Below are 13033 nucleotides of genomic sequence, written 5' to 3'. Positions count from 1 at the left end.
AGTGGGCCCTAATCCATTCTGACTGGTATTCTTTTAAGAAGAGGAAATTTGGACACATAGAGACAACAGGGATTCATGCACACAGAGGAAAGACCACAAGAGGACACAGCAAAGCAAGGTGAGAGGAGAAGAAACCAAATCTGCCAATCTTGATCTTGAACTTCTAACCTCCACAACTACGAGAAAATTAAGTTCTGTTGTTTAAGCCACCCAGTCTGTGGTATTTCATTATAGCAGCCCTAGCAAACTAATATAATCATACTCCCACAGAAAAATCTAGAAGAGGCCTATCTATTCATTTGGTTTTAAGCTTTAAGATGAAAGAAAAAACACCACTTACTCATATTTACCTCTTTTTAGTATAATAGTCTTCTCCTCCTTCCATAAAGAGGATATGTGACATGTGTTCTAATCTATGGCTGAGTGACTGAGGAAAAAAATTAATGACTATTTCCACATTAACCTTCTAAAGATGTGGTTATAATAATTAAATATTATTTACTGCCTTTTTATACAGTTTTCCTTTGCAAATCGGGTTATTCAAACTTCTTACTTACTGGGACTTGTTGCCCTTTATGACCAGAATATCTTGCTTGAGGAAAGAGGGGGAAGAGAAAATAATGCATAGAACTTTCCTATTTTCTCCTTAATATTTGAGGTATGAATATAAAAAAATTTGAAGTAAAAATAACAAAATCAAATCATTCAGAACTCCTTATAGTGGTACTTTCCCTTTTCTGACATTACTCATGTTGACTTAATGTTTTTTATGGGATCTCAAAATATTTTTCTAAGCTTGAGCTTTGCTCGGGTATTAAACATTTGAACAAGAAAGATATGGATGAGACTTGAAAAAATAACTCATGTGTCAAAAATTACTGCAGAACATAATAATCTTTTATTTTATTGATTAATTGATTGAGACAGAGTCTTGCTCTGTTGTCCTGGCTAGAGTGTAGTGGTGTCAGCCTAGCTCATTGAAACCTCAAACTCCTGGGCTCAAGTGATCCTCCTGCCTCAGCCTCCCAAGTAGCAGGGACTACAAGCACGTGCCACCATGCCTAGCTAATTTTTTTTCTATTTTTAGTTGCCAGGCTAATTTTTTTTTGTTTTTTAGTAGAGATGGGGTCTTGCTCTTGGTCAGGCTGGTCTTGAACTCCTGAGCTCAAGCAATCCTCCCGCCTCTGGCTCCAGAGTGCTAGGATTACAGGCTGAGCCACTGTGCCCGGCCAATCTTTTATCTTAATAAAAGGCATAAATTAAAATCCGTATGAAGCTACCCAAGGAGATGAAATTCTTGGGGTCACACTAAGCAGTTAATGATTCTGAACAATTCTCTTTATCTTAGCAAGAAACATAGAAAAATATGTGATACTTGTTTTGTAAGCATGTCCTTTTTTAAACACAGAGTTAGTATGAAAGTAAATCCTACAACTTATTGCCCAAATAACCATTTAACTTTGACTCCCATAAAGAGAGGATGATACCTGCCTCGCAGGATTAAGCAAGAGAAAGTGTAAAATGTTTTGAAAACTCTAAGTTATACAAACATAAAATGTGAAGGAGACAAAAGAGATGAAATGGCTCACAGCAAGTTTATAGGCTCAGTGGTTACAGCCAAAAGCCCAAATTTAAGTGGGTGGCTTTGTCTCAATATCATTACCAGATATTTTAGAAGAGAACAGTGTACATCTGAGGGTTGGGAGAATTAGGTAGACGCTCTCAATGAAAAAGCTTAGACTATATTTTCCTACTGTTAAAATAGGACTTTGGTCTTCCAGTTTATTTCCTTTTATACCAATAGTAAATAATTCTTTGAGTTTACATGGCTGGATATAATAAAAAACAATTTTTTAACAACCTATGTTTAAAGAAAAAAACCTGACAAACAAGTCCTTCTGAAACACTTGCCCCATTCACAATGGTAATAACTACCAAGAAGATTTATTATTCATTCTGTGTCATCAGGAAACTAAAAGGCAAGACAAGGTATTAACCTAAATTAGACTTTTAATCTTTTAATTTTAATAAAATGTTTTAGAACTGAGTCATTTTCTAGGAGCAGCAATTTCTTCATGATAACCAATAATTGACAAGTTGTATACTGACTTATCATGGCTGATTTTGTAGACCTTTTTGATTAGTTCACTGAAATTTTTTTACCGCTTTTAAATAAGCTTTTACTTCTAATCTCCCATTGTTAATAAATTATAATGATAAACTATACCTGGCAGAGAATCATTAGTAGTTTGAAAAAGCATGGTATTAACATACTTAATAATTAAAAATAAAAGCTTTATTTAGTCTGATTTATCATTTTTTATATATGTATGAATACTGGCATTGTTTGAAAGAATATCACTGAAAGTACAAGGATATTCTTAGCAACACTGCTCATAATGGATTCTTGAATGTCCATTAATTAGCAGTCCCAACCTTTTTGGCACCAGGGACCAGTTTCATGGAAGACAATTTGTCCATGGATGGGGTTGGGGGGACTAGAGGGGAATGGCAAGTGATGGGGAGCATCTATAAATACAGATGAAGCTTCACCTCCTGTTGTGCAGCTCAGTTCCTAACAGGCGACAGACTGGTATTGGTCTGCGGCCCAGGAGTTGGGGACCACAGCATTATCCCACAGAATGAATGAATAATGTCATATTCATACAATGAAATACTACATCACAATAAACTGTATTAAAATTAGATTATATACAACAACATGGACGACTCTCACAAACATTAGATATTGATAAAAGATATATAACAGTATTAACTCAATAATATAGAGTTTAGAAACAAGCAAAACTAAAGATATTACTAAGGGATATGTACATATGATAAAACTACAGAGAGGTGGACAACATGTGATTAGGGCAGGGAACAAGAGGCAGCTTCTAGGATGCTGATATTGTTCTATTGGTGGTTACCTAACTGTTTCCTTTAAAATTATTTGTTAAACTGTACATATGCATTTTATATACTTTTCTAGATATACTTAATTTCACAATTTTAGAAAAGTTAAACAATAAAGCATGTAACTGGATGTCTAGCTCTGTTTGGTCCTGAAATTTTAAAACACTGGTGTTCGTTAAAAGGAGATGGGATGCTTTCAAATATCTGCAGTTATTCCAGTTGCAAATCACCGAAATTACCACAAACATCTTGGTGATATTCTTTTTTTATAGAAACTCTCTCTCTTCACAAACTAACTCTTGCTAATCTTCAGAATTCAGGTTAAGAGTTATCATCTCCCATAAGTCATTCCCAGGATCTCTTCTCCTTCCCTCCCCCACTACTTCTTCCTACCACCTGTCTGAGTTAGGTGCCTTTCCTCCTTGTTCCCTTAGTACCTAACTAGTGTGCCACTTATGCACATAGCACACTGTACTGCAATGGTCTGCTGACTTTCCTGATTCCACTCCCAACCTCTCCAACCACCCCATGGCACTAAACCATAAATTGACCTCAAAAACAGGGACTATTGTCATTGTTCTCTTTCTATATCCAGCACTTGATATATATGGGCATTCAATAAATTTTTAGTGACCAAATGAGTGAAAATATGTTATTAGGTCATTAAGTATGAAATATCCCAAGTTTAATAGTTGATATCTCTGACATTTCACTTTGACACTTCTTGGTTTTTTTCCCTATTGTGAAGGTATATCCTCAGTCTTTCAAACATATGTTTTGGCTTGTGATTATCTTTCACTTTTTTTTAACACCAATTTTTGTGAAACCATGGATAAGTCAAAAATTTGTGTTATTTTTGAATATGAGTTCCATCATGGAACCAATGAAGCACAGATAGCTCGAAATATCACTGAAGGCCGGGCACAGTGGCTCACGCCTGTAATCCTAGCACTCTGGGAGGCCTAGGTGGGAGGATTGCTCAAGGTCAGGAGTTTGAGACTAGCCTGAGCAAGAGTGAGACCCCTCGTGTCTCTACTAAAAATAGAAAGAAATTATATGGACAGCTAAAAATATATATAGAATAAATTAGCCAGGCATGGTGGCGCATGCCTGTAGTCCCAGCCTCTTGGGAGGCTGAGGCAGAAGGATCGCTTGAGCCCAGGAGTTTTAGGGTGCTGTGAGCTAGGCTAACGCCACAGCACTCTAGTCCGGGCAACAGAGTGAGACTCTGTCTCAAAAAAAAAAAAAATATATATCATTGAAGTGTTTGGGAAGGATGTGGCTAATGAACGCACAGTACATTGATGGTTTGAGCAGTTCCATTTTGGTGATTTTAATTTTGAAAGTGAGCCATGTGAGTGACCTGAGACAAAGGTAGATAATGATGAGCTGAAAGCTGTAGTGGAAGCAAATCTATCTCAACCTATGCATAAATTAGCAGCAAATTTGATGTTTCTGTTCCAACAATATTGGACCATTTGAAACAAATCAGCAAGGTAAAGAAGCTGGCTAGATGGGTACTACATGAATTAAATGAGCGTCAGAAGAGAAATCGTCTCTAAGCTTGCCTGTCTTTGCTGTCACAACATAAAGGTGAACCGTTTCTACACAGTATTGTTATATGTGATGAAAAATAGATTCTTTTTGACAATTGCAAGCATTCAGCACAATGGCTAGATAAAGATGAAGTGCCAAAACAAAGTCCAAACCAAAACCAAATATTCATCAAAAAATCTAATGGTGTCTACTTGGTGGTCCAGCATTGGTATTGCCCACTGCAGCTTCATGAAACCTGGTCAATCGATTACAGTGGATGTCTACTGCAATCAATTGGATGAAATGATGAGGATGCTTGCGATTAAGCAGCTGAGATTGGTCAATAGACAGGCTAATCCTCTTGTAAGACTATGTGTCACAAAAAACAATGCTGCTCAAACTATAGAGGCTGGGCTTTGAAACTCTCTGTCATCCACCATATTCACCAGACCTTGCACCAACTGACTACCACTTCTTCCAGGCTTTGGACCACTTCTTGCAAGGAAAAATATTCAATTCTCAACAAGCAGTGGAGGCCGGGAGCGGTGGCTCATGCCTGCAATCCTAGCACTCTGGGAGGCTGAGACGGGAGGATTGCTCGAGGTCAGGAGTTTGAGACCAGCCTGAACAAAAGCGACACCCCATCTCTACTAAAAAATACAAAGAAATCATCTGGACAACTAAAAAAAATATATATATATAAAATTAGCCAGGCATGGTGGTGCATGCCTGTAGTCCCAGCTACTTGGGAGGCTGAGGCAGTAGGATTGCTTGAGCCCAGGAGTTTGAGGTTGCTATGAGCTAGGCTGATGCCATGGCACTCTAGTCTGGGCAACAGAGCAAGACTCTGTCTCAAAAAAAAAAAAAAACAAAACCAAAAAACAAGCAGTGGAAAACGCCTTTTGCGATTTCATCACCACTTGCTCTCCAGGCTTCTTTGATGCTGGCATAAACAAGCTACCATTAAGATGGCAAAACTGTGTTGACAGTTTAGGGGCATACTTTGACTAATTGTACTGCTGCTTGTTTGAGATATAATAAACTAAACTTTTGATTCGAAATCAGATATTTCATATTTAATGACCTAATATTTCCATAATTCCAATGAACAATATTTCTTGCCAATTTTTACTACAGTGACATATGAGAAATGTGGTGAAAAGCTTTTCTTTCACAGTGTATAGTAAGTATTCAATAAACAGCATTACTAGGAAAAAGCTTTGCAAGAAAGAGAGGAGGGTTAAAAAAAACACTATATACAAATTGAAAAGGTGAGAAATTAAGAGATTATGACCAAAAATCCAAAGCATTAATAGGCTCATTCCTCTTACAAGTAACTTAATTTAATAAAAGGTTCTAATAAATGAGAGGTTTTAAATACACCAACAATTCAATTACAGCATTAACTGTTCATGAGTCAATAATATCTATATCAAAACTCTTACCAAAGGCAATAACGACAAACAGATACCTGATTTTAGCAGAAGATAAATCTATTTTATTTTGGTCAGGCTGGTGCTCAAGTTTTACTTTCTCACTTGAGGTCAGTGTTATTGAACTCAGATAATATCTATTATTATTATTATTATTTTTTTTTTTTGAGACAGAGTCTCATTCTGTTACTTGGGCAAGAGTGAGTGCCATGGCGTCAGCCTAGCTCACAGCAACCTCAAACTCCTGGGCTCAAGCGATCCTCCTGCCTCAGCCTCCCGAGTAGCTGGGACTACAGGCATGGGCCGCCATGCCTGCCTAATTTTTCTATATATATTTTTAGCTGTCCATATAATTTCTTTCTATTTTTAGTAGAGACAGGGTCTCACTCTTGCTCAGGCTGGTCTCGAACGCTTGAGCTCAAATAATCCGCCTACCTCGGCCTCCCAGAGTGCTAAGATTACAGGTGTGAGCCACCGCGCCCGGCCGATAATATCTAATTTTAACTGTGCTTGAAAGGTTAGACTCCTCAAATTATATTTAAATTTCTTGATTGTTTTCATAAGACAATGATGCTTAACATTTTAAAACCAGTCTGTGGCAACTACTAAGAAGAATCTAATGAATGGTATACAATATTTCACAGGCAATTTGAATATATGGCCTACTGTAACAGAGGATCTTCGGGAACTCTTTCAGCAAAAGTTAACTTTGAGAGTTTGGGATACAAAGTTTAACATTTATAATTTTTTTTTGACATGTCACAAACCTCAAACCATGTAAAAACAAGCAATTATATACTTCTGAAAACATATACTCACAAAGGACATATAGTAAAAATGTCATTAAATCCTAAATTTGGACACGAAAGTTAAATGGGCTTTGTTGTTTTCATTAGGCTGATTCTCTTTTACCTAAAGGAAAGAGTCCAAAAGTCTCTGCCTGGCAATCAAAATCATCTATAATCTGGTCTAAATGTAATTTACCAATTTTGAGTGTCATTGTTCTCCACCTACTTCAGTCTTACTGGCCTTCTCAATTTTCTCCCAAACTCACTGAGCTCATGACACTCTGCTCACTCAGGTTCCCTCATCCAAACTGTGTTTCCTTCTCTCCATTCATGTTAATCCTACCCATTCTTAAAGGCATGGCTTATTTTAATGCCTTCTATTCTTCCCCATTATTCCAATCCATGATGATTTCTCCTCTTTCTAACTCCCTCTGCTCATTGTTCTAACATGAAAAAACTTGCTTTTAATTGTTTACTTTTAAAAGAATATTTTGTATTGCAAAATATAATGCACATACAGAAGAGTACACAAAAGTGAAAAGCTCAGTTATCCCAAAGTGAAGCCCTATGAAACTTCCTCCAGGTCCAGAAACAGAAAACTGTTATTAATAGTATTCAGAAATGCACCTCATGCTTTCTAATCACTATCACCCCTTTCCTTCCCCAACCTGCCCCCCCAAAGATAACCACTATCCCAAAAACTATAGCAATTCCTTCCTTGCTTTTCTTTATAGTTTTACTACCTAAATATGCAACCCCAAACACTACAGTTTTTTGAGTTTCATATAAATCGAATCATACAGAAAGTATTTTTTTGTGTCTGGCTTTTTTTCCTTAGAACAACTCAAGACATGTAACTAGCTTTCTTTACCGAACATAATGTGAGAAATATATATGCTGTGTACCAATGTTCATTTTCATTCGGTATAGATAATATACTTGTACTCATTTAAAAAATGGACAATTCATTTTTATCCATTCTGCTATTGATGGACCTTTTATACATACTTGTAAAAAATATGTATCTTTGTCTTTCCAGCTGGAATGCAAGTTTCTTGAGGGCAGAGACCATAAATTATTACTGCTTTATATTTACCTTAGTATTTGGCATAATGCTAAGCACATAATGGGTGTCCCTAATCACACTAAATATTGATTAAATAAATCTACTAATAGTTTGGGAGATGAGAAAAAATGAGACTTGGAAATCAGTATTTTTAGAGATAGTTATGTAACTGGCATTTTGTAACTACTACTTAAATAAATCACAAGGTTTGATCTCTCCTATTCATTTACACCTAAGGATTTATCATTTTTTATTGTTCCTGAGCCAATTGAAAGCTAAAAATTTGTCAACTATCTTCAAAAATAAAATTAGAGCAATTCAAAAGGTGGTTAATTATCTGCTTATTTTGCATAGTATCTCACCAATATGTTAAGTACTTACTGTGGCCATAGCTCTTAATGAGATCCTTTAGTTTTCATTCTATTTCCTAAAATTTATATGAACTATTGTAAATTTATAAACACACAAAGACAAGTCCAAACGCAGTTTCTCTACAGCATAGAAGCAAAAATTCTAGTGCCTACGGTCAGCAGGAAATTAATCATTCCGATTCAAAACTAAAACAAACCAAATAGCTTTTAGTTCTATATATTTTTCTTACACAGTCAGGAAATGTTCCCTAGGCACTGTGTAAACATCTCAAAACAGTATTTATACCACCTAATCTTCGGTCCTATTCTGACATTCTCTTGAAGAGGTGGTTTGGATTTCCATTTATTTACATTTTATAAAACTGGCAAGAATTTCTGATATACCTGTGTCTTGCCCAAGTACATATGGACATGTCTCTAATATTAGTTTTAACAACATACAGACTATCACAGATCTTTTAAATTTTGTTCAAATTGGTAATTCAACATGACAAACAACAGAGAAAGGAAAATAGCAAATAAACAAAATGCAAAGTCTAAAAAACAAGGGTATTTCCAAGTTGAGGAATTAATGTAGAAAACAAGAGATGTTACTAGATGTATGCAGCCAATTCATTTCTAGCTAAAGACAATTATCAAAGCCAAATTTAGTATTTTTAAAAATATAAAGTAACATTTTATTTTATTTATTTACTTTTTTGAGATAGGGTCTCACTCTGTTACCCAGGCTGGAATGTAGTGGTGTGAGCATAGCTCACTCTAGCCTTGAACTCCTGGGCTCAAGCAATTCTCCTGCCTCAGCCTCCTGAGTAGCTGGGACTATAGGTCCATGTCCCCACACGGAGGTATTTTTTAAATTTTTTGTAGAGATGGGCTCTTGCTGTGTTGCCCAGGCTGATCTTGAACTCCTGGCCTCAAGCGACCCTTCTACCTCAGCCTCCCAAAGTGCTGTGATTACAGGCGTGAGCCACTGCACACAATGTAACATTTTAATTTTATATGTTTTCAGAGGCCCATAATAAATATACTTTTTTTGTTATTTACTAAAGACTTTCTTGGAAAGGAAGCAGATTGTTTAAAACATTACATCTATATACCTTTATAATTTCTTCATAAGGGAAGAGAGTGATGGGAAAACACAGTAAAAAGTTACAAACAAAGGATAATATGTACTAAAAGTAGAAAAGCCAGGAAAATATTTGGTTATATCACAAAACTCACTATTTCAAGACTGTACTATAAAATAAATGTTCTATTAATAAGGAGAAAATTAGAAAGAAAAGGAAAGCTAAAATTATTTTAAAAAATTTTCTAAAATTAAAATAATCCTCATCATTGTTGATATTCAACTTCTAAAGATACACAGAAGAGAATTAAAAAATTATTTCTCCCATAAGAAACCTATTCATTATTTCTGTAAGATAGCTAATCACAATCACACGTTCCTTGTCTTTTCATTTAAAAGACTTTTTCTCTCCAAAGCTTATGAAGACTTTGATGTGTGGGCCCTCTTTTTTACTTTAATAAGGGGCTATTATTTCACCATCAATCTGATTTGAGAAATTACAAGTATAAAACTTTACACTATATTCTCCTCACCTGTATCCTCTAAAATTTTGGAGTAACTTTGTAATTAAATTACACTTCAAGTAATTATACTTTCGGATTTTACACTCAAATTATCAGTCACCTTCCCAAAATTCTCCAACTCCCGGATGGTCCGAGCACAATTCTAAGGCCAATTTAGCATTAATGAAAATATTCCATCAGATTATTTCTTAAAACATGCCAATATTTAATATTCTTTGAGCTATGCTAGCAAACCTAACTGAATTACCTCTTTATCTTTTAGTCCCAGGAGCAATACTTCTTCCATAAGGGTGAGGCGTATATCCTTAGAGTCTCCAGAGTCTTCATCGTCTGGACTCCTCTCCTGATTAGTGTCTTCCTCACTTTCCATCTTTTTTTCAGAGTTCTTGCTTACTTCAGTTCGACGGGCTCGATGAGTTAAAGTGGTCATTCTTACCTGTTTCTGGAGGGAATGGTGAAAAAATATCTGTATGTGTGCTTATATAAATAAACAAATATAGATATTCAAACATGCATACTAAAAATGCATATAAAGAGGAAACAGGCCGGGCATGGTGGCTCACACCTGTAATCCTAGCACTCTGGTAGGCTGAGGCGGGATGACAGCTTGAGGCCAGGGGTTCAAGACCAGCCTGAGCAAAAATGAGACCTTGTCTCTACAAAAAATGGAAAAATTAGCCGAGTCTGTTGTCATGTACCTGTAGTCCCAGCTACTTGGGAGGCTGAGGCAGGAGGATCACTTGAGCCCAGGATTTTGTGGTGGCAGTGAGCTATGATCATGCCACTGTAGCCTGAGCAACAGAGGAAGACTTGTCTCAAAAAAAAAAGAAAGAAAGAAAGCCCTTTCTCTGTATCTGTATCACAGGCATTCTCCCCTCCAAACAAATTCTGGATGTATTAAAGAGAAATACAAAAATAAATAAATACATAAGAAATAGGAAATATTTACAAATTTAAATATAGAAGGAAAGGAAGGAGTAATGACCAGAAAAAATGGGTGGGTAACACACTATCTTTTCCAAAATACAATAGCCTGGACTCCACAGATGACAGTGATAAAAGATCAAATCAGTACTTCAAAAGTCCAGTAGAAATGATCTTTTAAAGCCTATAGATTTCTTATATATAACGTATAACCCAAGAGTGAATGCACACCACTATCACTCCTCTTTCACAAAATGGATCTCCAAGTTAAATAAGATGGAACAGCAAAAAATTGTGAGCATTCAACTCCAAAATGCGTATAATTTATATAAAGTATCTGTAAACACTCAATGGTACTATAGTATAAAACATATACAAAAAATAGAAAGTAAAAAATAAGAAAAATTAAATAGAAATATATGTTCTAATATTTCTTTCCCATACCCTAATAACTCATTTCATATACTCACTTTGGAGATCACTAGAGGATAACACTCAGAAAATCACGTGTAGTAATTCCACAGTCAGTAAACTTACCATCTCTAGCCCTAGCTAGCCATCCTGCAAATACACAAACAGCTGCCAACAAAAAGTCCTGGCAAGAGAGTGTTAAAAGATTGGCAAGTTTTTCCTCAATTATTAAAAAAAAAAGGAAGAAAAAACCAAACATGTCCTTTTATTCTGTGCACTACAGTTGTTTAAAAAATGTACAGTCGCAAGAAACTGCACTAAATCCTCTGGGATATGATTTAAAGTTAGCATATTTTATTATATATAAATCTAGATGTCAGTTTTTAAGATGATATGCAACAAAAAAAAATTTTTTTTTTTTGAGACAGAGTCTCACTCTGTCGCCCAGTGCTGTGGTATCAGCTTAGCTCACAGCAACCTCAAACTTCTGGGCTCAAGAGATCCTCTTGCCTCAGCTTCCCAAGTAGCTGGGACTACAGGCGTGCACCACCACACCCGGCTAATTTTTACTATTTTTAGTAGAGACGGGGGTCTTACTCTTGCTCAGGCTGGTCTCGAACTCCTGAGCTCAAGCAATCCTCCTGCCTCAGCCTCCCAGAGTGCAAGGATTACGGGTGTGAGCCAGTGCTAGGATTACAGGTGTGAGCCACCGCGCCTGACCAAGAAATATTTTTAATCAGCAATTATATAAACATATATCTTTTTCAAGATCAAATGAATAGTATTTAAGAGTCATTATGACTGGACCCAGTTCTACCTTCTAGCAATATTTCCCATTATTCCCAATATATACGGTTGTGAAACCTTTTCTCAAACATGCTTTCTTTCTGCCTCTGCTCCTTTGTACTTGTTGGGGTTCTCTCCCTTTTTTCTTCCTCTAAATTCTACCCATTTCTTCAAAGGCCTACTGACCCACTGTGAAGCCTTAAGTGAATCTCCTTCTCTATTACCCATATGCCCCGTGGCCAGAACTGGACTCTCCTTCAGCTGTACTTTCACAGAGCTTTATACTTACTTCCTTTAAAGTATTTATTACAGTCTTTCTTTTGGTATGGCTGTCTCTCAACTGTAAACTTCTTGAGAGCAGGGATATTCTCTTCTTGGGTTTTTATATTCTCCATAGCAACTAGAAAATGTCTTTAACGTTGTAACTGCTCAATAAATATATACTGATTAAAATGAATACTCAGAAATGCATGTGAACATTTAAAATAGAAATACAAATGAAGTAACTTATCAAAGATTCTTTGCATAAGGGTATATTCACCATTTTTTTGTGGGAGGCAGGAAGAAGAGTGAAGGAGGAAGAGAACCACGAAATAAATGCTTAAGGGCACTAACCCTATTTGGCACAGTGAATTGGGATTATTTCCTAACTCAAAGCAAGAAACTTTAAACCTTCAGAGGAAAGAAAATAAAGAATTTTCTTTGAGGAATTAATTTCCCCCGGATATTTACTAGTTAAAAATCTTATTTTAAAAAAACAAATGGCCAAAAATAAAAACATAAATAATAACCTCCCTCTTCCCATAAAACAAAAAATTTAGAGGTTTTTTTTTTTTTGACGTTAGAAAATGTGATTTTTCTCGTTGCTTACCTGATGTTACTCCTGGGTTACGGGTGGACGCAGGCTGCAGCTTGTACTCTATTTTAGGAAAACACCTGTTCCCCCACCCCACCCCCGTCCTAGTAGGTGAAAAACTTCTCAGCCAAGCAGAGAGCACAAACTTCCTGATCCTTCGATGCAGAGAAGGAATAACACATCAGCTTCCTCAGGATCACTAGGCAACCTACCTTGGTGTTTCTTCATTGGGCCAATCAGAAATCACCAAGGTTGAGCCCAGCCAATCGGAGCTTACGAGGGGAGGCTCTCCACCCGGCTATTGTGTTGCGATCCAGACAAACACCACCAAAAGGAGGCAGTTTTTCGTTCAACCT

General features: G+C 36.3%; 1 protein-coding gene across 2 annotated transcripts in view; it reads right to left on the bottom strand.

The window, feature by feature from the left end:
- The window catches only part of GOLPH3L (golgi phosphoprotein 3 like), a 48402-nt gene extending 35560 nt beyond the window's left edge, over positions 1-12842 (bottom strand). The window contains exons 1-2 of one of the 2 annotated variants that reach the window (XM_069480659.1): positions 12693-12842; positions 9948-10142 (exon numbers count right to left, since the gene is read on the bottom strand). In XM_069480659.1, coding sequence (XP_069336760.1) covers positions 9948-10130 — 183 coding nt within the window. In that variant the 5' untranslated portion in view covers positions 10131-10142; positions 12693-12842. Of the gene's footprint in view, positions 1-9947; positions 10143-12692 lie in introns of those variants that run through there. The other variant, XR_011234583.1, reaches the window with a different exon arrangement.
- Between the last annotated feature and the right edge of the window lie 191 nt (positions 12843-13033).

The sequence above is a fragment of the Eulemur rufifrons genome, chromosome 8, assembly GCF_041146395.1.
Source record: "Eulemur rufifrons isolate Redbay chromosome 8, OSU_ERuf_1, whole genome shotgun sequence".
In the NCBI taxonomy this organism is placed as follows: domain Eukaryota; kingdom Metazoa; phylum Chordata; class Mammalia; order Primates; family Lemuridae; genus Eulemur; species Eulemur rufifrons.
The sequence above is the reverse complement of the archived record's forward strand: the minus strand, read 5'-3'. Positions and strand labels throughout refer to the sequence as shown.